The sequence below is a fragment of the Daucus carota genome, chromosome 1 (genome assembly GCF_001625215.2).
Source record: "Daucus carota subsp. sativus chromosome 1, DH1 v3.0, whole genome shotgun sequence".
Lineage (NCBI taxonomy): Eukaryota > Viridiplantae > Streptophyta > Magnoliopsida > Apiales > Apiaceae > Daucus > Daucus carota.
Genome location: NC_030381.2, coordinates 26,073,492 through 26,099,324, shown reverse-complemented (window position 1 = coordinate 26,099,324; position 25,833 = coordinate 26,073,492). Strand labels below are relative to the sequence as shown.

Sequence of the window (25,833 nt, the reverse complement as noted above, 5' to 3'; positions counted from 1 at the left end):
TGGAGATGCTGAAAATGCCACCTGGTAGCGCTGGGACAGATTCTCTAAGAAGTTTCCTGACTTCCATCCTTGAGGACAAGGATGAATTTAAGAAGAGGGCAGCTGTTACGATTGGCCCAAACCAATTTATCTATCATAAAAGGCGGGAATACAATAGAGGTCATTTGCAGCTTAGTGGAGGGAATCTGTTAGTTTATTAAACTACATCGTTTTGCTTGTTTAATTCTAACGGGCCAATGCACAGCCTGTTGGTGTATGGTCCTGTGTCAGTAATAGTACTAGGTTGTTATTTATGCCTCCACCCTGGTTGTAATTCTCAGACTTGGTACAATCTTGTTTTTTGCTGAATGAATTTTCCTCTTCCTGCTCTCATTTTCTTGTTAAAGTAGATCTATTACTTTTCTCTTCTTAACATCATCACCTTAGTTGGGTTCAGCCTTCGCTCTCTTTCATTCTCGCCAACTGAAATAGCCAATTGAAAGATCGAATTCAGGGGTCTTCATAAGTTTCATGCGTTTCCAAGAGTTTCTTCTGATTGGTATATATTTTAATTATTTCATCGATTTTGTACTAACTATGATCGACAATCTACATTTTTCAGATGATTTGAGCTTTTTCTCGAAGCTTGGAATTGGGGCTTTTACATGGAATTTCATTTGGGAATTATCCAACTGGAGTTTGTTTATGGCGCTTATCTCTCTCATTAAGTTAATTACTGTTAATTTGCTTTTTGTTTCATTCGTTTTTAGAATTGCTTAGATATCAGTAATCTGAATTGGTCGATTCTGACAGTTGGGTATGTTGTGTGTGTTTGTGTACGCTTCGGTAGATTATTAATCATTCTGTTTGAAATTTTTTGAATGAGAATCGAATCTAGTTTTGTGTACATCATCGTGTTCTGTTTCCGATAGTTGCTTGATTATGAATCTGTTGGTTACAAATTTTCTGTCTAAATCCATTGATGTGTACAGCTGTGTGAGTGTGATTTGTGCACAGATATCCTTGATTAGTGATTCTATTTACGGACTAACAAATCAGAACTAGATCTATGAAAGGTTTCGTGTGTATGATACGTAAGCTGAATCTATTGGATATTATCGAAATTTGTTCTCGTGTTTCAGTGGTTAATTTCTGATAATTGTAGGATTTTGTTGAAACTGTTCGCCGCGTGCTTAGGAATTACAAAGACTAATTGACTATATGGAACCGAACCTAGTTTTGTGTGTAGGATTTTGATTTGATTCTACTATCTGCACAAGTACGACTAATGATTACTAGTACTCTGTATATTTCAATGTGCTGTGTGTGATTGTTTATGATTACTAGAACTCAGTATATTTCAAATATTCACCTCTCTGTGTCTCTGTGTTTTGTGTGTAGCATTTTTTTTGTATACTACCTTCAGTGCCAACATGATCTTTAAATTTATATATTGCATTTTTCCAATTTTGAAATCCTTTCTTTGTAAATGCTTGATCTCCTGGCCTTTTATCTCCAAAAAGATAGCACCAAAAACAGAAAGCTGCATCTTTGGAGACTGTATATTCCAACCAGTCCCATTTGTTCAACCAAGTAGCTTGAAAGCTTTTTCTTCTGTCACCAAAAATGCTTCCAGGAAAAGTATGAGAAATCGGTTTACAAGGCCCCATTTGCACATATTTTCTTCTCACGCCGTCTCTTACTTTTGGCTCATATTCGTTGATAGATATACGCTTTGCAGGATCACTAACAATATCATCATCTGGCAAATCAGTATCAAGCCTAGCTCTTTTTCCACTCGATTCCCCAATATTTACAGTGTTGTTTTGAGGCTCATTAGGAGTATTATTACTCGCACCTCGAATAATATATTTATCCATGGAACTGCAGATGAGAAAATATCCCAATAGCAATAAGGATACATAATTACAGATTATAGCAGAACAGATTGAATTGATCATCAAAATATATACATATTATACATAATTCAATTGAGTGTAATTAGGTTTTAGAAATTAGGAATTTACCTCTTCAGTTTATATCAAAGTTTGATGGAGTCTAGATTCTAGTGATCTAGTTTCTTCTTGTTCCTTTTTTCTCCTTTTAGAAATTGGAATGATGAAATCGAGAGAGTCGATACATAAGCTCAAGCTTGTGTTTTCTGGGACTTGGAGATGACTCAGACGAGTAAAACTTAAATTTCGGCTCATGGGTTTGTTAATAATAGGCTTATGGGCTTACTTAATTTGGGCTTGAGTCTTTCAATTTAAAAAGAAAATTATTTTTTTTTAAAAAAAACTCAGAGAGGGTCGGGGCACCCCCTGGCCACCCCCCCTCTCCGTCTCTACCCATACGGGCAGATTTGCGGCGGCGATGGGATGGAGATGGAGATGAAAGTTGAGGTATGATAGATGTGTGTATGACAGAGGTGGAGATGGTAGAGATGGTGGCGGTGGACATGGAATGAGCGGAGGTGAAGCTACCGGAAGTGGGTTGAGGCAGAGGCTGCTTAGAGAAGGAGAAGGTGGGGTTGTTGGAGAATTTAGTGATATTCTCTTAGCAATTTAGTGATGATTTTTAGTTTTTAGAATAAGGAGGTTTGTATTAGAGTAACACACTATATATATATATATATATATATATATATATATATATATATATATATATATATAGTCTTGTTCATATACAAAGCATCTTAATCTACAAACTAAAAATTACAGCCCAACCCACAATTATAAGCCCAGCCCATTACTATTTCAACTGGTGCACATCGCGATTACATAGCTCATAGCACCTGAAATATACACGAATTACATACAAACTCTTACATATAAACACAAACCCACTTTCTCTCCATTCATCATCTTCTTCGATTCAAGACATAATTACATCATGTTATTGGTGTTTTGAGCAAAATTTATATGTTTTAAAGTATGATATTCTCGTTTACAGGTGTTTTTTGTTTTGAAACACAACAAGTCTGAGTTTCGGCGCTAGAGTTCACAAGATATCACTAATTTATAAAGCGAATATCACTAATTTTTAAAGCGAATATCACTAATTTGCACAACATAAATCATCGATTTCTATAACTATATCAACAGCCACCCCACCTCCACCTCTTCCACCAGCTTCATCTCGACCTCTGCCACCACCACCTCCACCTCGACTCCTACCAACACCACCTTCACCTCCGCGCGTTATCTCAGCCCCTACCTCTGCCATACATCCACCTCGACCTCCCCCTCCGCCATCTCAACCCCGCCCACACATCCTCCATGCCCCCGCCCCCTCCATGTCTACCACCTCCATCTCCACCACCGCCACCAACACCACAATCAACAAACAAGAACAGATCTGGAAGTTTTCATCAAGTTCTGGAGACTATAACGAATATCACTAATTTCTACAGCGAATATCACTAATTTCTACAACGAATATCACTAATTTCTAAAGCGAATATCACTAAAATGTACAACAGTTGGTGATGGCGGAGAGACGACGAGGATAGTGATGACGGGGAGAGGGAGGGACAGAGTTGGTGAAGATGATGGTGAAGTCAGGACGGTGAGGTAGGTGGTAGTGTTGGTCTGGGTGTGACAGCAGAGGTGGAAGGAGGGGAGAGATATGTGGTAGATCTGAGTGGGGTTGTTATGCTTGATTAGGTGAGTGTGCCTTTAGTAATTAAAGGAGTTTGAATAGTGGTTTTTAGTTTTTATTTTAAGATTGGTTTGTATTTGATCATGAGCCTATATATATATATATATGATTGTCAAAGGCTCCCCCCCACCCCCTGGCTCTAAGGAGTATTTTCGTCTTATAGTGCATATCTCGAGTTCGGGAAGAAGCTCGAGGACTGGATTAGGGGTGAGCGAATCGATTAGAGGCTGCGCCATCCGAATCATGATCAAAACTCTCGTGTGGTATTTCTCTTTCTTTGCTCCTTAATTCCACACACTAACTGCTTACACTCTCGATAAAAGCTTTCAAAAGGAAGGATAAATTTATTATACACCTTGTCAAATTTTGAATAGGTGATTAAGCTATGCAATCCCCTTCTACCCAATTAACTCTATATCGGGACCTAACACAATCTAAATTGCTAGTTTGCTTCGGTTTTAAGGTTTGAGACAAGAGAAACGATACATGTCCCATATGACTCAAAGGAATCAACATGACAATTTAGTGCCATTACAGAGTTGTGTCCTTATTCGGATTAATTCTGGTGCTTGTTGCTTTGTGAAGGCTCTATTAGCATAAGCTGTTTCATCCTGTGTCTAGCCATTCCAGTTTCTCTGTCAAGACTCCATTAGCATAAGCTTCCCCTGTGAGATGTCAAGCATTTACTTGTTCCATAACTGGACTCTTGTTGTTATTGCTTTGGGACCATCTGCACAAGGTCCTTGGTACATTATCCATTTATGTATCAATCATTGTCTCACTTTCATGTCGGTTCAATCATAATTTCTGTTTGTATGTTAGCCATTTGAATGCATCTGTTCCTCAAAGTAGAAGATTGCTGCTGTAGAGCAGTATTTTACAAATACTATGGTAGACTTGTGCTAGCAAGATGGATCTCAAATTATTGCAATATAACTTTTAAAACTTTCGGGATATGGATTATATACGGAGCAAAGTTTATCATTTAACCGAAAAAATTTACCGCGATGTCAGTATTTTAAAACTTTCTGTAGTGTCATGTGTAAACAGATGTTGACAAGAAATGAATAATAATTGTGTGCATGTAATTGCTTGTGAATGGACTTAACTAGGCATTCTTTGCTGTTTGTGGCAGCATCTGGTTGGCCTGCCTTATCTTCTCCAGATCGTTAACACTTGATCACATGTTTTTATTTTTTATTGTTTGATTTGATGCACAACAGACCAAACCTTCATGTTGTATATATTCTCTCCATTCATCACATATATACTACTAATTCACTGATCCAAGTATATTAAATCATTTGTTAAAGTTAAGGACTCGAGTTTCATTATAATTTGTTCAACCGAATTTTATTTTTTTCTAAATTAAAGAAAGATATGATTTTTTATATAAAGAGTTTTTTTTAAAGCAATTTTTTTGTGTATTAAAGAACTTCAGTTGCAGGAGAAACACACTCACGCATGGACTTAAAAAAAAATAGTACATGTTTGTTATAAAGTATCGGATGTTTGGGCTTTGTTGATTAATATTTTCTTTTAGTAGTGATTTTTCAGAGAGTAACAATGGATTCGAGATCTTGATCGTGGAGCGAAAAGGAGATTAATCTATTGAATGAGGATCAATTTCACGGTGTCTGATGATGTAACTTACTGTAATACGGCCAAAATCATGTAGATACAAGAACATGAGTTCTGGACGGGACGAAAATCAGAATAGAAATAATTTGATACTAATAAAAAATGCGGAAAGAATGATTTGTCAAGAAAATGATTTTTTATTGTTTATAATACTGGTTTTTCTTTTCTTTTATTTTTTTTAATACTGGTTGTTGAAACAATTGAACCAATACAAAAATATATATCTTCACAAAAAAAAAAAAAATAGTATATCCGAAATAAGCCAGATATAATATATGTATTTTTTAGATTTTGAATTTTCCACGAAAAAAATTGCCCAACAATACCTTATTAATATCAGTATGATTTTTAGCATAATTAAGGGAAGCTGATTGCTTAAATAAATATTTCCCACTTTAGTGTAAGAATATTCCATTCATTATTATTCACATTTAAACAGAAAAACAAATTTGACATATAATCCCACCAAATATGGAACATAATTGGAAATTCATGCAATCATAAAGAGAAATAACACAAGTGAAAACATGAAAGCAGTAAATAGGATTACACAACATTCTATTACTACAAGACAGCATTTTTTGAGCCTTGAAAGTATCCTTTTTAGAGCCTGCTTTGGAGGGAGATTACTCTCTCTCTCTCTCTCTCAACTTAAACCCTAGTTTGCTTCCAAACTAGTTTCACATTCTTGCATTGCACACTCCTCCTCTTCTCTTTGTAATTGATATCATTTGCGCACACACAGATATATCTCAATGTTATATACTGATTCTACAAAGCAACCTAGTTCAGATCTGTTCCTCACTTGCCACCTCCTCAAAATCATAGCTTTTTACTATATGCATCATAATATGATCTGGGTATAATTTAATTAAAGGGGTTGCTGATTTCTTGATTTTTGAACTGATTTTCAAGAATTTTCAAGATTGGATTTTTATGTCGAAAATGAGTGGGGGGGTTATTGGGAATGGAAGAAATGGTGGGTTTGATCCGAGCAATCTTCATTTGAAGAAGGAGCTTACTCAAATCAGGAAAGCTTCTAAGACACTTAAAGATCCTGGCACAACTTCAACTTGGAGGTCTCCTTTGAGCTCAGGTAGATCTTTGTCTGTTGTCGCGAATACGAGTTCTTTGTCTACTGGAAATAATCATTATTATCATCATTATAGGAATAATAGTAATGGGAATGTAATTAATGGAGATGATAATAATTTTGAGGTGCCTTTGGAAGCTGGAACTAGTAATGGTAGTAGTGGTAAGGGGAAGGAAAAAGGGATTTTTTTGTATAATTGGAAAGCTCAGAAATCGGAGCATGAAGATAGTATCGAATCTAGAAATAAAAAAGTTAGGCATAGGGGAGATAGTGAGGTTACTGCAGATGATGATGAGACTGAGGATGGGGATGGGTTGTCTTCGTTGTTAGGAGAGAGTGTTGATAATAGCATGAGTGATGCTCGGAATGGTGGGGGTGACTCAAAAAGTGATACTTATATAGGGGATAAGTATGCTTCAATATTGCACAAGTATAGAAACACAAATCTAACACCATCCGGTAAGAGGAATTCGGTGAAGAAAAAAGTGAAGAATGCACATTCTGCCGCTTTATGGAAACGCCAGCGGCAGCAGAATGTGCTTAGTAGGAGTTCAAAGCCGGGATCAGGACCAGTGCCTTTGAATCTGAGGCGGGAAGACTCATTAGATTTAGTTGACCAGTCTGATGATACAGGTGAATACTTTAATTCTGAGGATTTACGACGCTACTCAGCAGAATCACCATTGCTGGCACGGCTTAAGTCGTCGAAATTGTTGAGAGGCAGTCGGAAAGAGGACTCCGTCTACTCATATAGTACACCGGCAATGTCTACACGTTCTTTAAATTTGTATGGTATTAGGAATCCAAGCACTGTTGGGTCTTGGGATGGTACTACAGCATCTTTTAATGATGGGGATGATGAGCTCGATGATCATTTCGACTCAGCAGGTCAGCAGGGATGTGGGATACCATGTTATTGGTCTAGAAGGAGCACACCAAAGCAAAGAGGGACGTGTAGGAGCTGTTATTCACCATCACTTTCTGATACTCTTCGAAGAAAAGGAAACAACATTTTGCGTGGAAGCCAAAGCATGTATAGTAGGCGACGTCATGGATTCTCTTTAAGTTCCAGCAAGAAGAGAGGATCTAGGACTGCTCAAGGCCTGGTTCCTTTGTTAAGTAGTAGTGGTGAGGGCATGGGTGGATCATCACTAGGAAATAGCAATGATGAGCTCTCAACAAACTATGGAGAGCTTGATTTAGAGGCATTAAGTCGTTTGGATGGAAGAAGGTGGTCAGCAAGCTGCAGGAGTGAAGAAGGGTTGGAACTAGTAGCTCTAAATGGGGAAAGGGATTCAGAAAGCACTCCCGAGAATCTAAGAAGCCTAAGCCAGAAGTACAGGCCAGTATTTTTTGAAGAATTGATTGGCCAGAATATTGTTGTTCAATCCCTGATGAATGCGATTCCGAGGGGGAGGATTGCTCCTATTTATATTTTTCAAGGTCCTCGTGGAACGGGAAAAACGTCGACTGCAAGGATTTTTTCTGCTGCTCTAAATTGCCTTGCCAAGGATGAAACTAAGCCTTGTGGGGTCTGCAGGAGTTGTGCGGACTTTGTTTCTGGAAAGAGTAAGAATCTTATAGAAGTTGATAGCTCCAATAAGAAAGGCATTGGAAAAGTTAGGTATCTCTTGAAAACCTTGTTTGCCGGCCCACCATCAACCTTTTCCCTTTATAAAATTTTTGTTATTGATGAGTGTCACTTATTACCTGCAAAGACATGGTTAACTTTTCTAAAGTTTCTTGAAGAACCACCTCCACGTGTCGTGTTAATATTTATAACAACTGATATTGACAATGTTCCGCGTGCTGTTCTGTCGCGGAGTCAAAAGTACATTTTTAACAAAATCAAAGATGGTGACATTGTGTCAAGGTTGAGAAAGATTGCAGCTGAAGAGGATTTAGATGTTGAAACAGATGCATTAGATCTGATTGCTGTAAATGCAGATGGTTCTCTTCGAGATGCAGAAACTATGTTAGACCAGTTGACTTTGTTAGGGAGAAGAATTACCACATCTCTGGTCAATGAGCTTGTGAGTTTGTACTTTTTATCTCTCTTTCTCCCTCTGTGTGTTTGATCTTTATCTTACTTGTTGAATTTATGTCCAATAGATATGCTTCTGTTATTTAATTGCTTGGTATACTTGGTATTAATTACATTATGGGCATTATAGCTTACATGATGGTAAAGTGTAAATTTTTCTTAATTAGTGGATAACACAGAAGATTTAGTATTTACCGATTCAAGTGTTTACTTGTGTAATCCTTTGTTTTATAGGTGGGTGTTGTATCTGATGAGAAACTCCTTGAATTATTGGAGTTAGCCATGTCCTCCGATACAGCAGAAACAGTGAAAAGAGCGAGAGAGATGATGGACTCGGGGATCGATCCGATGCTATTAATGTCCCAGCTGGCAGCCCTTATTATGGATATAATAGCTGGAACTTACCACATTGTTGATGCTAAAGGCATTGATTCGTTCATTGGTGGAAGAAGTTGTAAGTAACATGCACTTTATAAGCTCTATGATGTTCTAAAATTGATACTGTTTCCTGCCTAAATGATGCATTGACAATGTGTAAAGTGTACATTGTGTACTACCGAATTGATCTGTATACGTGCTCTCTTTTAAAGAAATTGTTTGGATGAGCAAGAATTTTTCTTTTTGATAAATTTATTGCTACTACTGCCACTGTTTTGCCTTGATACATGGAGAATATATTCTATAGTAGTTACCATTGATGGTCACATAATAAATTCTTTGATCCATGAAATTTAGAGAACAAGGCCTTATTACTTTAATTTTTTCTGGAATACACTCCTTTCCTAAAAAGCTGCTGTAATTTATTGTTCATATCAGCTAAATATATAGAAGCTATGTTACTGGGACCTGGGTATGGGTGTCAGACACTGGTACGAATTTAAGTGTCAGATTCTTGGTTAAAAAAATTAGGGAAATCGCGGATATGGATACAGAACTGCACAGTCTAGGCATGTGTATCTATCACATAGAATTATATAAGATTGTGTTTTGGAACATGAATTTCATTTCAAATTTTGGATTTCAAATGAAATGATTTGGGGTTTCATTTCAAATTCTCAGCTTCATACTAGTATTTGAATTTTCTAAATGAAATTTAAATCCAATTTTTTTGTATATCCAAACATGTCATTTGATAAAATCCAGGATTTCAAATGAAATCCAAGTTCCCAAACAGACCAATTCATTGTAGACCTAAAGTTAGTTTCTACTACCACTAAATTGTATGCACTTGATTGCATGTTTTAAATTTGTAGCATAAAGTAGAGATAACACGTAAAATATGTCTCCCATGGACCCTACTCTCTACAAAAAGCTGTTGGGAGGCCTTAGATTATCTCACACTAAATTATACCAAGTGTCCGAACACATTATGAAGGGTGGACTCATGTCGCATACTTAAATGGTTAAACTGATACCCACGCCCACTTAAAGTACGGTGAACACAGGTTTTCAGACAAAATGGATAGTTTGGGTAATGGAGAATATAAAGTAACAGTATCACAAGGAATGTGTCGCTAGCTGTATGAATTGTGTATAGTGGAATTATCTGGGTTTGTGAATTAACGGTCCTCGCATTGTTAGTATGTTGAGTTTATTTTCTTAGTTTCCAAATGTGATGTGCATAGATGAAATGGCTATGCAATATCTAATTCATTTGTTTACATATTCTAAAATTATTCTAATGTTATGTAGTTTGGTAATACTAACCATTTCTGCACAAAGATACCTTTCATCCTTCCACGAGATTATTTTCTGTTAAAAAATGATACATATGCTTGAGAACACTTCTGCAGTGAATGAAGCTGAACTGGAAAGATTGAAAAATGCTTTAAAACTTCTCTCTGAGGCTGAGAAGCATTTGAGGGTTTCAAGTGAAAGATCAACATGGTTCACTGCAACCCTTTTGCAGCTAGGATCTGTACCTTCACCAGAGCCCACTCAGTCAGTAAGCAGTAGGAGACAGAGCTCTAGAACAACTGATGAGGATCCATCCAGCACTTCTAAAGAAGTTATTACCCAAAAGCTGAAGCCTGATAGTCAGTACACATCACGGAGGTCAACCTCTCCAATGTCCTTACATAATAAAGCTACTCACCGAAATTCAGCCAGTCAAGATGATCCACTTGATTTAAATTCAAAGCCAGCTTACAGCCAATATCTGAATGGCAATTCATTGAGTACCTCACATGGAAAGTTTGGGGCTGAAACGACAAAGTCAAATATGTTGGATGATATCTGGATCCGATGCATTGAAAGGTGCCATTCGAAGACGCTGAGACAATTACTCCATAATTATGGCAAGCTTGTATCTATTTCCGAAGTTGAAGGTACTTATACATTGATACAAAATTATTCCCTTGATGTAAGAGAAAATTTAGTTCTTTAGTTGATTACTAACTTTTTTAGTCATGATAAAGAGTTTCCCTGACATTGGCATTAGTCACTAAAAGTTTGTTTTAACTGTTAGGCTGTAAGCTGTCTAATTGCAATTTAATGTCTTGTGGTATGTTGTTACCATTCTTTATTGAGTAGATACGGTTTAATACACTAAGTTATAATAGTATATATGTTTTCATGGCTAAACAATGTGCCAAATTTTTCTCTGTTTGCCTATAGCGTAAGAACTTATAGCTTTAGTGTTTATTTATTGATTTTTTCCTCAATATATTGGCCAAGTTAGCTAGTATAATACACTAAATGCATTGATTATGACCACACTTTGATGCACAGCATGATTCGATAACAATAAATGTATGAGATAAACACAGTAAAAGACATACTTTGGTGGATTAGCCGCAGAAAATCCACTACCCTAAGGGTTTCCCAGCCGCAGATGGGAAAATAATGATGGATTGCAACCCTTGAAAAGACTCTATACAAGAATCTATATTATTCCATAATTAAGTCTATTACATCATTATTTAGAAAATAGAATACCTAATACTAAGCTACATACTTAATGAACTTCCAATGCCACATAAAATATTAAAGTAATAAAGCACTAGTTTCTCTACTAACTATATGTATTTTCAGGTATCTTGTATAGTTCATGTGATAAAAACAGCTAAAATAAGCAGGGATTTAGAGAGAATAAGAGTGTCTCAGATAGAATCAGAGTACAAATGAGAGGGATAGAGTTCAGCACAGCAAATTAGCTTAAGAAACCCTAGAAAGAGAAAGTTGATTCAGTTATAGAGAGAAAAAGAAGCGGTTAAAAACATTACCTTTCATATATTCAACATAACAAAAAATACAACTGGCGACAAGTATTTTTATAGACTTCTCCCAGTCTAACTACCTGACATGACTGAAATGACACTACTGCCCATTCTAACACTTATACCTTTTCTGTTAGCTGCAGCACTCTACTAATTCTTATACTACTATCCTGACAGCAAACTATATACTAAAATAAAGATATTCCCGGTTTCTTGTCACTTCCGTTCCTCATCACATCTGCTTATTACATAATCTGAGGTCCCAACTTTATAATAGTAAAGTATATTATCTTTCCTTCTGAGCCTTGGTATCTTTTAATTGCAGGTGCTTTTGTCGCATATATTGCATTCACCAATAGTAATATTAAACTCAGAGCTGAAAGATTTCTTAGCAGCATTACAAATTCATTGGAAATTGTTCTCCGACGCAATGTAGAGGTTAGAATTGTACTTTTACCAGAGGATGATCCGTGCATAAATAGTGAAAGACAAGTGGCTTTAGTTGATCCAATGGTCAAGCAGCACGAAGCACAGGTAATTAATAAGCAGAATTAAATTATTTGCTCCAATAATCTGGATCATCATTCTGACCTCAGTTCATACTAGGTCCCGTTAAATCTGCCAAGAGGAAGCTTCAACGATCCTGATGTTATGCTGGTTAGAAAATTACACTCAAATTCAGAATCAGCATCCCTGCAAGTTGAGAATGTTGAATTAAATGGACCAAAAGACAGAGAGCCTGAAATTCCTGCAAAGAGAATAGAGTCAATTATCCATGAACAGAGATTAGAAACGGCATGGCTGCAGACTGCAGAAAAAGGCACTCCTGGAACGCTGAATCGTTCAAAACCAGAGAGGAATCAAGTCCTGCCTCAAGATGGCGTCTACCATCAAAATCAGATGGATTTTACGGATCCTGCAAGCTTGACCTCCCAGCATTGGGAAGATGAGTTGAAAGATGAAATTAGTGCTTTGAAGATTTATAATGGAAAAGATGCTACCCAGAAAGGTCAAGTTGGGAAAAAAAGTGATCATTATCCGATGTCGCCAAGCTTATTGCACAATAGCAGCTACGCCAGCAATTTCAGTAAGGAAGCCATGTAAGTAAAAACAATTAATTGTCTTTCACTCGATATGCTTGATAATGCAGTTGTTTGATTTAGATGATTTGCCCGGCCATATTAAATATTAAGCGGTATTATACAGACGTCAGAGTTGATTATTGTGGGTCTAAGGCAACTTCCTTTGGTATAAATGTTCGTGTAAATGTTTGTAAACCAGTGCTGGACTTGGCTATCGTTAATATTAAAGTGCAGATTTAAGTATAGCTGGTATTCAGATAACATAGGCCAAAACCTAAAGCCAGTAAACTTCAGAAAAAAAATGACCTGAAAGTGTTACTCTAAATCCATTCCAATGACCAAGTACAATCTTGATTTAAAGTTGGTAGTTGAACATATTGACTTGCCTGAAAGAAATTTACTCTGTGATATATAGCACTATTAATTTTCCAATGATTTAGAAGATAAAATTAATTTCGATCTGGGCTTCTATGATATTATCCTAGGGGGTATGAATCAAGCTCAGGAGCTGGAGGTTGCAGTGGGCTTTTCTGTTGGAATAACCACAAACATCATATGAAGGGGAAGGTTGGTGACATAATTTATTTTGCATTCCTCAGAACTTCCTCTATGGTTGACATTATGTTGACCAGTCCAAGTTTTGTTTATGTCAACAGATTAAGCAAAGAGCTCCTGTGAGAAAGCATAAAGGTGGTCGATTTTTGTGTTTAGGAGAGTGTGCAAAGTCCTCAAAATCAGATGAAAACATTAGAAGATAATATAGAAGAGCTTAATATGATATTCAGGAATTTACTGTCAGTTATCTTGAATTTCATGTTCATCCTCCCCCCTTGTGTATGTATGTTATGTGCTAGACATTTTATGGATATGAGAAGATGAAGACTAATACAGTGTAAAGTTTTATGAGCTTCTGCAATTTGTTTGTTCAGTGAGTGTTTATCAGATGAACAAAGTGCATTTGTTTCCAAACCATTTCGGAACAGTTTTTAAAAACCCTGGTGTAGACAAAGTGTTGTTATGCTTATGAGTCTATGACTAGGTTTAAGATCTGTGTCGTACTCATCTTTCCCTTGTAGAACCGGAACTTGGCAAAAATTGAAGAGCCGTACATGTATTTTTATTCGAACCGAATAAACAAGTCAAGTTTCCATGTGTTTCATGTTTCGTTTGCTTATAATCTTTGATCTTTCCCGCTTCTGCAATGCAAGCAACTACATGGCGGAGCTCAGACGCTATCTGGAAAAAATATAAACAGCTTCTGAGCTTTGTATAAATATCTTCTTAAGCCAGTACTTGTGAGTCCAGCAAATCAGTCGATGGATACAGGAAATGAAGTATGGAATACAAAAGGAGTCTTGCCTAGGAACCATTTATGATTTAACAATTAAATCATTTAACCAGCAATCAAATTTATTGTTTGATCCACCATCTCATGATTTATATTATTTCTATGTTAAGGCAGGCCAAATGCTAATATAAGGTAGGAACGAAAGACTATGGTGCTATAGTTTCTGAATATATATACCTGTACAATGGTACAAATCTCATTCTATCCTTGTCACTCTTCTCCAACCAAGTGGATTATAACCAAATAGATGTATAAAGTCTTGATATTCCAAAGTTTGATTCATTACAAGTCCTCTTACCAACTCACAAGTGAGATAGTTTGACAGAAGTTTGAAAAAACACTACTCCAGATGCATCAAATCCCGCATCTCAAGTCACACATGTTTTATTATACAATCAAATGGGAAACAAAATGCTGTAATTGACTTGAAGCTTCTTCCATGTTCAGCAGTCACCTGCATAGTACACTATTGTTCAGTAAAGTAAATGAGTACCCAGTATGAAGTTCTGTTGGACAGCAAACAAACCACCAGAAAATAAACAATATTATATTATAAGAACACACACGATCAAGCAACAAGAAAATTGATAATACTTAGGTATATTAACTTGACCAGCTGATTTTACACTTTGCACATGAAAACCTGGAATTTGATATATTAAAGCACGGTAAAACCAACACATTTTCCTTCCATGTTAACAGGGTTGCAATGACAGCTACAGGCATACCGCATACAATGGTCCACTAAACTCCTAACAGTGCCCAAATAGGGCAGCTTCAGAATCACTTCAATTCTCTTAATACCTTATACATGTTGTAAAATATCAACAGATTAATGTTATAGACTAACCTTGATTATTACATTATAGGGACAAGCTCAGTATATCATAAAACTATATATATAAAACAATTCACTCCAAAAATTAGAACTATAAATTTATAATCAGTAACTATTAAGAACACCATTAGTCTATGTTTACGACCACAAGTACGAGCAGGCAGTATATACTAATGTCGACAATACACAATTTTGCTCATAAATAAAATGGTAAATGTGAAAAAAATTTAATAGAGTTCCTATCTGAGTAAGAGGTGCATATACAGGCAGATGGAAAACAATTAAATAAAAACACACGGCCTATGTTACTCGGACTTGGCTAGAACTGTCCTACATGGATACGTGTCCATGTGTCGGACTCGGTAATATTATAAAAAATGTGCATTTTTTGGCCTAAAATAAGTGTCCTAGTCCGAGTGTCTGACACAGGTACTTCAGGTACTTCGAGGCAAAATAAAGTGTCCATGTAACATAGCACATTGGTCACTGCATATAAGCAGTCATTCACAAACAATTGAACAGGGTGGTGACTTACACCTAAAGTCAGTTCAATAAGAGACTTTCAGAAACCCAGAGGCTGATTAAAAAAATGCAATGCAAAGACAGGTTTTCGAACACGGGGTGAAACAATTTTGTTTAATAAACACTGAAAAATCACCAATAAACCTTGGGAGGAGAAGATCAATTAATAGCGTTTATGTATATGCCACAAGTTCAACTCACAATTGATGCAACCACAAAGAATTAACACAAAGAAAAAGTTAAGTTTGCAGATTAACTGCAAGAAAACTCACAAGCCCTAAGGTGACCCAAGCAAAAAAGAATTCATACTAGGATTTCTCAACTGCATGAGAAGATAAAAATTTGGCAGAATTATAAGCCATTACACAACAAACAATTTTCATTTTCAATAATTAATCGAAGACTTCAACCAATAAGTGATGACATTTCTGCAAAGTCATAAAAGTAGGTGAAATCCTAATAACAAGGACACTAGTAGTAAAGGGAAAAACTCCTTTTCATTATTCACTACTAAAATTTTGGAATGTTTTCAAGTACCTATTTATCCAATATACTTCTGTTATATAATAAATTACAATCAACTGTTTCTTGAAAAATATTAAATCTGCCACAGCTCAAAAATAACAATCTTATGTATATTTCTGTGATCCATAGATGATAGAACCAGTCTCCACAATTAGTACGGCACAACCCTGAGCTTCAGGTGGACATGAAAAAGGAATTCATATAACAAGAACTATCGTAGAAAAATTACAGGACAATCACTTGCTGCTAGAGCTTAAGAAAGAAGTGACAGATATTTTAGGCTAAAATTAATTCCCTGCTGACAGAAGCGGGATATCAAGGGCATAAGGAAAAAAAATCTTCAAGTGTCCATTAGTCCTCATCTAAACTTTGGCCGTGTTTGGAAGTTAGAGGTTTGGGTGTTTTTAAATGTTTGACCATTTCAATCTGCTAATGTTAGTGTTTGATAGTTAGCGGATTGAAATAGAGATTTGGGCTCAAAAAGCTAATTTTCAAAAAGCTACTTTGAGGAGCTTTTGGGGCTAGAGGTTTTGGTGTGTGTCATAAAAAACTAATCAAACAGCTATTTACCAAACAGTTTTACAAGAGACTGCTAATTCAATCCGCTAGTCAAAACATCTATTTCAATCAGCTAGTCAAAACATCTAATTCAATTCGCTAACCGCAAACTGCTAATTCCCAAACACGGCCTTTATCATCCTAAAAATAGGTTATAGCTGAATGTAGCATACATAACTGAAATAACAAACCTCACTGTTACCGCTACCAAGGAAAAGGAAAAATCAACAGATAATGACATGACATCCTTAAACCTCTAACTCAAGTACTTCACCTAAGAGGGGTATTTACCCGCAGGATCAAATACAGTGGACAACAAGTGCAAAACAACCTATTCTGTTTTGAAAGTTAAATTCTAGTATGGAATGAAAGACATTATGATACCATCCAAACAAATAACCTCTAAGGCTGTGTTCACTTGGATGGAATGGAATGAGGGGAGAATGGAATGAAAAATTATATAGAAATTTTATGGAGAAAGAAGAAAGTGTGAGCTAATAGTGACTAAATATGAATGAGTTTAATTTTTTTGTGATAAAGATTGTAAAGAAATATGATGTAAGAGATGGAATGAGCATTCCTTCCAAAACATGTGGGATAGAATTCTAGTTAAAATACTCCCTCCGTTTTGAAATATAGGTCGTTTGACTTTTTTGCACGTATTTTTAAGTCTTTTGACCGCACGCTTAAAATCATTATTTTTAAAATTTTCTTTTTTTGAATAATAATATCAATCATATATTTTTATTCAAAAAAGAAAAATATCAAAAATAATGAAATTTAGTGTGCGGTCAAAAGACTTAGAAATGCGTGCAAAAAAATCAAACGACCTATATTTCAAAACAGAGGGAGTAGTAGGAATGGAATGATTGAAGGAATGAAAATTGTATACATTTTCTTTGATCAACACCATTTTTTAGTACAAAATTCATTCCATTCTCACTCCATTCCATTCACTCCAAGTGAACACAACCTAAGTTGTGAAAGCATTAGTACTGCACAGTTTTTGTTCCTCGTTTGAGCACAGAGGAACAAATCTAAACAATCTATTTAGTCACATATATAAATACAACAAAACAAATCAGTTAAAGGTCGCACAATTAACCAAAAATACGAAAACCCGCATTGACCCACAAAAAACCCACTTAATAAAACTCAATCCCAAACCAAAAAACGCACAAAGGGGGAAAACAACAAATCAACATCGAAAATCAAGAAATCAGCAAAATTAAACAAGAGGGGTTGTCGAAAATGACCTAATTAGTGAGAATGAGATTCGGAAGCAGCAGAATGAGCGTGAGAAGGGGCATAGATCTTGTCATAAGCCATTTCTCCCACGACGTATATACCGAAGGCGACAAGGGCGATGCCCAGCCCAGGTGTTGCGTGACGGAACTGATTCGATAGCATGGGGTGCTTTCTCCATGCGTCTCTTCTCTTGAAGAACTCTCCTGTGGGCCCCAGTTCTTTCGCCATTTTTGCAGAGAGCTTGTGTTTGTTCCGAGCGATAAAAGTGGTGGTGATTTTGGAAAAGCGACTGACTGTGAAATGGTCTGTTAAAGGCCCAAAGTATTGTCACAGCACCTCTGGTCCTGGAGCAAGTCCAGTGGACCAGCCCGAGTCCGCTGGCAAATTAACTTTACTGCAGCCAACTCACCAAAAGGTGGGCTGGGCTCTTTAAATATGTGGACAACCAAATCCAATACAAAACCTAAGTCCATTAATTTTAAATAGTTTATATATTATATTTAAGTAGTAAATATTATTTTAAATGATTGTTTTAAATAGTTTATATATTATCTTTAAGTAGTGATATAATTTTGACATTTTTTTAATTTTTAATAAAAAATTAATAAAAACTAAAAATTAAATTATAATAAACATGACTTACAAATTAAATGCATTACATAATAAAAATATATTACATTCAAACAAATTAACGACTATCATGGAACCTTGCAATATCCTCAACCAAATCAGATTATAGCTGACGATGTTTTTGTTTGTCGCGAATTTGGATAGTTCTTTCAATATATCTTTCATAAGGGGCTAAAGGTTCTTCGCCCAAGTTTGGAGGTGGTAAGCCATTTGTTGCATCATCGTAAGTTGGTAGAGGGCCAAATGGAGTGGCATATGTGTCTCTCTCGTCCTCGACAATCATATTGTGTAGTGTGATACATGCTCTCATTATTTTAGCAAGATCCGCTTTATCCCAAAATCGTGCAGGACCGCGCACAATTGTAAATCGAGACTGCAACACATTGAACGCTCTTTCAACATTTTTTGTTGGCCTTCTTGGTATTTTGAATAAAATTTTCTCTTCTCACCTTGTGGTCGAGGAATTGTTTTCACGAATGTAGCCCATTCAGGATAGATTCCATCTGTGAGATAGTATCCCATATTATAGTTATTACCATTTATATTATAATTTACCTCAGGATCACAACCTTTTAATACATCATCAAATATCTGTGACCGATCTAACACATTTATGTTGTTATTAGAACCTGCAACTCCGAAAAATGCATGACATATCCATAAGTTTGATGATGCAACGACTTTTAGTAATATTGTCGGAACCCCTTTATGACCACTCATGAACATTCAAGGCGACGATCCTCCATTGAATTATCAACAACTTTAGAATTTCTCTTTCATTTTCCCTTCCTCTTCCTCTTAGTGGCTTTTGTTCTTTTAGGACGAACCGGAGATTCAACAACATTTTCATATTTTGGTGTCTCGTTCATTGATGATGAGTAGGTCCCGGAACTACTTAATTTAGTTCTCTTTGTACTTCTACTATTTGTTGAAGGAGTCCTCCATTTGGGCTGTCTTCGGAGCTCACTCCAGTGCTTGTCAAAGTTGGACTTTTTCTTGTATTCAGCTTTATGGATGTCATGAGCTAGCTCAATTATGTTGTCCAAGTTTGAACCATTCTCTGCTCTTCGTTCAGCTTGCTCATAGCATGATCCATATAGCGTTGCACACCTTCATTAATTCGTTTCCATCTCTTCTTGAAGCTACTAGCCCTCTCTTAATAAGTCCCAGATTGTTTTTTCACAATAAGTATGGATTCGATCCCAAAATGCCTCACCTTTTTTATCAATACCGACCATAGAGTCAATCTATACATTCAACCATGCGCTAATTGAGAGCTTGTCTTCACTCCAATTCCATTGAGTTATACCTCCCCGAGTGTCGTCAAATTCATTGAAATCGTCGTTCAGATCCACAATATTTGTGGTATCGAAATTGGAAGTTTGTGAATGTGGAGAATTTTGATTATTGGTAGGTGTTTGTTGGCTTCCAAAATGTGGTGGTATTGTTTGAAAATTTGGAACGCATGAAAATTGTGAATTTTGAGGATACGGAAAAAATGGATTAGAAAAAGGGAATTGAGAATTTGGAGTCGGAGGATTGTAACACAAATTTTGGGGGTTCGAAAACTGAGAATTATTGATATTTATATTTTGAACAAATGGATAATAAGAATTTAGAAATGAATGCGGAAATTCGGTATTCGGGGATTGAGAATTCGGGTTTGTATTTTGAGGATTTGAAGGTGAATATTGACGGGGATTCATTTTTTTGCTCTCTAGATTTTTTTAACAAGATGAGAAGTGTAAAAAAAATATACATAAATCATTGTATTTATAGTGTAAAAATATAAACGTCATATTTACAATGTTCATAATTTCAGTCTGATTTTATAACGTTAATATTAACGTTATACATTCAAGCAGCAGAGTAGATAAAATAAAACATATAAAATTAAAAAGTAACATAAGTGCAGCAGAGTTGGCCAGCCCACCCTGCCGGCCTGACCAACTTTCTTGTATTGCTCCGATGCATGAAGCATAACCAACTCTCATTCTCTTTCCTCCATGTCACCATTCGGGCCCTGCATTGGACCTGCTCTAAGAGTAGCCCCAACGCCCCCTGCCCATTTTCCTTTTTCCCCAACCCCACTGCTTGCCACGTACACCAAACCAGGCGGTGAAAGAAAATCGGACAAGTTTGTCCAACGGTAAGCCCATTTACCATTTTGCAAGATCCATTATTTCCTTCTTATATTATATTTATAATAGAATAGTAGTTTATAATATAAAAAATATGCACCATAATTAATCATATTCTTAAAAAATAATTTCAAGGAAAAATATTACATTTTTAAAAAAAACACGAGAAAGCGTTGAATCAAAAACATTACAATAAAAATATTAACAATTAATATGAAATTGCGAGATATGCTCAACCAAGCCATTCTATAGGTGATGATGTGTCCGTTAATCACGCATCTGTATAGTGTTTTGAATATACGTTTCATACGCGACAAAAGGTTCTCCGCCTAAGTTTGATTGCGATAAACCATTTGTTGCATCATCATAACTTGACAGGGGAACAATGTGAGTGGCGTACGTGTCTCTCTTGTCTTTAACAATCATATTATGTATTATGATGCATGCTCTCATGATTCTCCCAGGATCGTCTTCGTCCCAAAAGCGTGTCGGACCATGTACAATTGCGAAACGAGACTGTGATACACCGAATGCTCGTTCAACATCTTTTCGTTGGCTTTCTTAATATTTTGAAAATAATTTTTTCTCTCACTTTTGTGGACGTGGTATTGTTTTAACGAATGTTGCCCATTCAGGATATATTCATTTGTTAAATAATATCCCACATTATAATTATTTCCATTGATAATATAATTTACCTCTGGAGCACGACCTTGTAGCACTTCATCAAATATTGGTAACCGATCTAAAACATTTATGTCATTGTTTGATCCAGCAACTCCAAAAAATGCATGTCATACCCATAGTTCAGTTTAAGCAACCGCTTCTAGTATAATTGTGCAACTCCTTTGTGACCACTCATGAACATTTCCTTCCATGCTTTTGGACAATTTTTCTAATACCAGTTCATGCAATCAATACTCCCCATCATACTAGGAAAGCTACGACCCTCACCCATTTGTAGCAGACGTTGCACTTCATTTGAGTTCGGCTTTCGTAAAAATTCACCTTCAAATAACATAATTATATTGGAGACAAATTTTTTCAAGGCTTCAATCACAGAACTCTCTCCAATATGAACGTAATCATCAACAACATCAGCAGATATAACATCATCAGATATACCATAAGCCAACATAGGCATTGTCGCAGTGCATTTTTGTAAAGGTGATAAACCTTTTCTTCCCACTACATCAATTCTTTGTTAAAAGTATGGATCAAAATTTGAGACAGCATCCACAATATGAAGAAAGACATGTCTTCCCATACAGAATCTTCGTCAAAATATATTTTCTGGATATACTGGATTCGGTGAAAAATAATCATTCACTAGACGCTGATGACCTGTTTCACGATCTCTGTAAATACATCTTCGAGGCATGGATTTGAGCTCTGTCCATATATTTTTTGAAAGAGCTCGAGTCGACGATTACTTTTAGTGTCATCGCAAAACTCTTCAATAAAGAGTGAATTGTTCTGTGAAGCTTTCTATTGTGGGTGTTTGATTCATGTTGATGTGAATTGAAAGAATTGATACATCTAGTTTATATAGAAGATAAAAATGAATATATTCTAACTTCCAACGGCTAGTTTACAAACAAATAAAAACAAGGACTAGCTTCCCACGGTTAGTTTACAAACAAATAAAAACAAACAAGAAAAGACAAGCACTAGCTTCCAACGGCTAGTTTACAAACAAATAAAAGCAAACAAGAAAAGACAAGAACTAGCTTCCAACGGTTAGTTTCTTGCCATAATTTTATCAAGCATTTTTGCACGAATCTTCCGTTGATCATCATTCATTTTAGTAGTATCCGCCAAAACGATTTGTAAATCGGGCTCAGTTTGCTTCATCTCAAGTTCTCTTTATCGAGTCTCAATTTCTTTTTGCTTCATTTCATTTATTGTATCCATTATGTTCATTTTTCTCAAGCCATTAGCTTGAATACCTTCATATTCTTCAATTTCCGCAGTTATTGCCCTCCCCTTGCCCTTCCGTTTAGCAGCTTTTATACCTTTTGGACGAACCGGTTCAAATTCCTCAGATGTTGGCGTATAGTTATTTTCCTCTGATGAGTAAGTTCCAAAACTATTTAATTTAGTTCTTTTAGAAATTGCACTAGTTGTAGGAGTTTGGGATGTCTACGTTCCAAAACTATTTAATTTAGTTCTTTTAGAACTTGCACTAGTTGTAGGAGTTTGGGATGTCTATGAAGCTCACGCCAATGATTATAAAAATTCATTTTTTCTTGTATTGAGCCAAATGGAGTTCATGAGCTTTTTCAATTATGTTGTCCAAGTTTGAACCACTCCCAATCATTCATTGAGCCTCATCATAACATGACCTAAATTTCCGAGAACCTTCATTTATTCGTTGCCACCTTTTTCTCATAGCCACAACTCCTCTTTTGATGACGCCGGGATTGTCCTCTTCACAATATTGCTTAATTTTGTCCAAAAGGCTTCGACTTTTTGATCAATATCGATTAGTGGATCACTTGACATATTCAACCATGCACTTATTAAGAGCTTATCTTCAACTAACGTCTAGTTGGCAGTATTTTCACGTACATCTTCCATTTCCTCAAAATCATCATTTAGATCAACAAAGTTTCTGTTACCAAAGGCTGGCACTTGCAAATCTAGGGAATTCTAGATATTGACAGGTGATTGTTGGGTTTCAAATTGCGAATTTGAAAATGGAGGAAATGGGAAAAGGAGAATTTTGAGGATACAGAAATGGAAATTTTGAAGCTTGAGAATGTGAAAGTGAGGGTTGAGAATTTGGGCTTTGAGCAGTAAAATTAAAATTTTGTGGATTTGGAAAATAAGAATTTGAATATGGATATGGATATTGGAAATTGAGGGTTTGGAGGAGGGGGATGATTTGGATTTATTTTTTTAGAGAGAAAAATTAAAATTTTTGTGAAGTAGAAAATATGAATAATGAGGTGATTGTATATAGGGTTAAAATTATAACTGTTAAAAATATATACGTTACCTTTTTATATGTAACGTTCAAATAATAACGTTCATATGGCAGGCAATAGTGAAAAAGTAATAAAAAGTAAAAATAAGCTAATGAAAATAGAGTAATTGGCCACAGCCAGCTTAGTGGGCTTGTCCACTTTCTTCAATCTGTTCTAGCGCTTGATTTTTCATATGGCCAAGCCATCTTACCTTTAACGTGGATCGAGGCACTCAAACGGGCAGCGTTGGAGGTGCTCTAAGACCATATGCAATGGGAAGCCTAAGTCCTAGTTTTATGGGGCCCCATTTTTGATCCATGTAAGCAAAATTGGTTTTTACCATGAACTTGTTTCAATTGCTCCAACGCAAAAGCCTACGTCCACATTTTAATAGGCCACATCCATTTACTTTATATACTATTATATTTAATAAACACTAGATTTTAAATAATTTTTATTATAATAATAACAAAATAAATTAAATGACAAACGATTATTTTAAAAACAAAATACATAATTAAAAAAACTCACAACTTATGGAAAATGTATGATAAAAAAACACCTTACAAGAATAAGAAAAAGATAACATTGAAAACATCACATATTACATAAATTAATGATTATTATGAAATTGCGAGATATGCTCAATTAAATCAGCTTGTAGTAGGCGATGTTTCTGTCCGTCACGAATTTGAACATTATTTTGGATATACTTTCATAAGGGGCAAAAGGTTCTTCCTCTAGGTTTGGTTGTGATAAACCGTATGTTGCATCATCAAAAGTTGGCAAAGGACCGAATGGGGTAGCATATGTGTCTCTCTCATTTTTGACAATCATATTATGTAATATGAGACACGCTCTCATTATTTTAGCAAGATCTCCTTTGTCCCCAAATCATGCTTGATCACGTATAATTGTAAATCGTGATTGTAGTGCACCAAATGTCAGTTCTACATCTTTTCTGTTTGTCTTCTTGATATTTCGAGAATAATCTTCTTTTATCACCTTGGGGACGTGGAATCGTTTTAACAAATGTTGCCCATTGATGATATATTCCATCTGTTAAATTATATCCCATATTATAGTCGTTACCGTTAACATTGTAGTGTACTTTAAGAGCACAACCTTCTAGCACTTCATCGAATACTGGTGACCGATCTAACACAATTATATCATTGTTAGAACCAACAACTCCGAAAAATGCATGCCAAATCCATAGATTCGATGAAACAACTGCTTTAAACAAAATTGTCGGAACCCCTTTGTGACCACTCATGAACATTCTTTTCCATGCTTTAGGATAATTTTTCTATTGCCAATGCATGCAATCAATACTTCCCATAATACCAGGAAATTCACGATCTTCACCCATCTTTAGTAGACGCTGAACATCATTTGAGTTTGGCTTTCGCAAGTACTCGCTCTCAAATATAAAGTTAACACCCGTCACAAATTTTTTCAAGCACTCAATCGCGGTTGATTCACCGATACACACATAATCATCAACAACATCTGCAGATACTCCATATGCCAACATACACATGGCCGCCGTACATTTTTGTAAAGGTGAAAGCCCTTTTCTTCCCAGTGCATCAACTCTTTGCTGAAAATATGGATCTGAATTTGAAAGAGAATCCACAATACGAAGAAAAATATGTCTTCCCATTTGAAACCTTCTTTGGAATATCTCAAGAGGATACACTGGATTTTCTGAAAAATAATCCTTTACAAAATGATTGTGGGCTGATTCACGATCTCTGTTTAGCACCCTTCGTTCTGTGGATGATGAGCCTTCTCCATAAAATTGTTGAAAGAGTTGTAACCGACGTTCTTCCATTGAATTGTCTTGTAACAACTCTTCAACAATTTCTTCAGCATTTACACAATTGCAATCCATATTGTATACTTTTATGATGATTGTGAATTTTGGAAATGAGTTGTAAGATGATGTTGAAAGAAATATGTAATATAGAGGGGAAAAAGAATACATTCCAACGTTCAGTACAACGGCTCCATTCCAATGAAGAAAAAACAAACACTAGAATTAAACAACTACATTATAATAAGAAAAAAAATACTAGGTTCCAACGCCTACATTACAAGAAGAAAATGACAAAGACTAGTTGACAATAAGAAAAAGACACATATGACGGCTACATCATTCTTGATTCCACTTCACCAAGCATCCTAGCATAAATCTCCCGTTGATCATGATTCATTATAGTTGTATCGGTCATCAGGAGACGTGAATCTATATCCCTTTGTCGAATATCATTAATTTTTTCTATTAGATTCAATTTACTAGTTGTATCCGCTTTCAACTCTCCATATTCATCC

General features: G+C 35.8%; 3 protein-coding genes across 4 annotated transcripts; 1 reads left to right on the top strand and 2 right to left on the bottom strand.

The window, feature by feature from the left end:
* The first annotated feature begins 5,831 nt into the window (after window positions 1-5,831).
* Window positions 5,832-13,633, top strand: LOC108204264 (protein STICHEL). The gene is made up of 7 exons (XM_017373616.2): window positions 5,832-8,406; window positions 8,652-8,871; window positions 10,211-10,744; window positions 11,961-12,169; window positions 12,242-12,735; window positions 13,203-13,284; window positions 13,374-13,633. Exons 1-7 carry the CDS (start codon window positions 6,217-6,219, stop codon window positions 13,473-13,475), a joined length of 3,831 nt encoding a protein of 1,276 aa, XP_017229105.1. The 5' UTR covers window positions 5,832-6,216; the 3' UTR covers window positions 13,476-13,633.
* Window positions 13,634-14,294: 661 nt separating this feature from the next.
* Window positions 14,295-18,050, bottom strand: LOC108210446 (NADH dehydrogenase [ubiquinone] 1 beta subcomplex subunit 3-B). 2 transcript variants are annotated; one of them, XM_017381742.2, is made up of 2 exons: window positions 17,765-18,050; window positions 14,295-14,531 (listed from the first exon to the last, which is right to left on the bottom strand). In XM_017381742.2, exon 1 carries the CDS (start codon window positions 17,982-17,984, stop codon window positions 17,769-17,771), a length of 216 nt encoding a protein of 71 aa, XP_017237231.1. In that variant the 5' UTR covers window positions 17,985-18,050; the 3' UTR covers window positions 14,295-14,531; window positions 17,765-17,768. The 2 variants fall into 2 exon arrangements, with proteins under 2 accessions (XP_017237231.1, XP_017237223.1); XM_017381734.2 differs by having other exon boundaries at window positions 14,295-14,519; window positions 17,765-18,047.
* Window positions 18,051-24,805: 6,755 nt separating this feature from the next.
* Window positions 24,806-25,393, bottom strand: LOC108219943 (uncharacterized). The gene has a single exon (XM_017393548.1). The coding sequence runs from the start codon at window positions 25,391-25,393 to the stop codon at window positions 24,806-24,808; it is 588 nt and encodes a 195-aa protein (XP_017249037.1).
* Window positions 25,394-25,833: the final 440 nt, after the last annotated feature.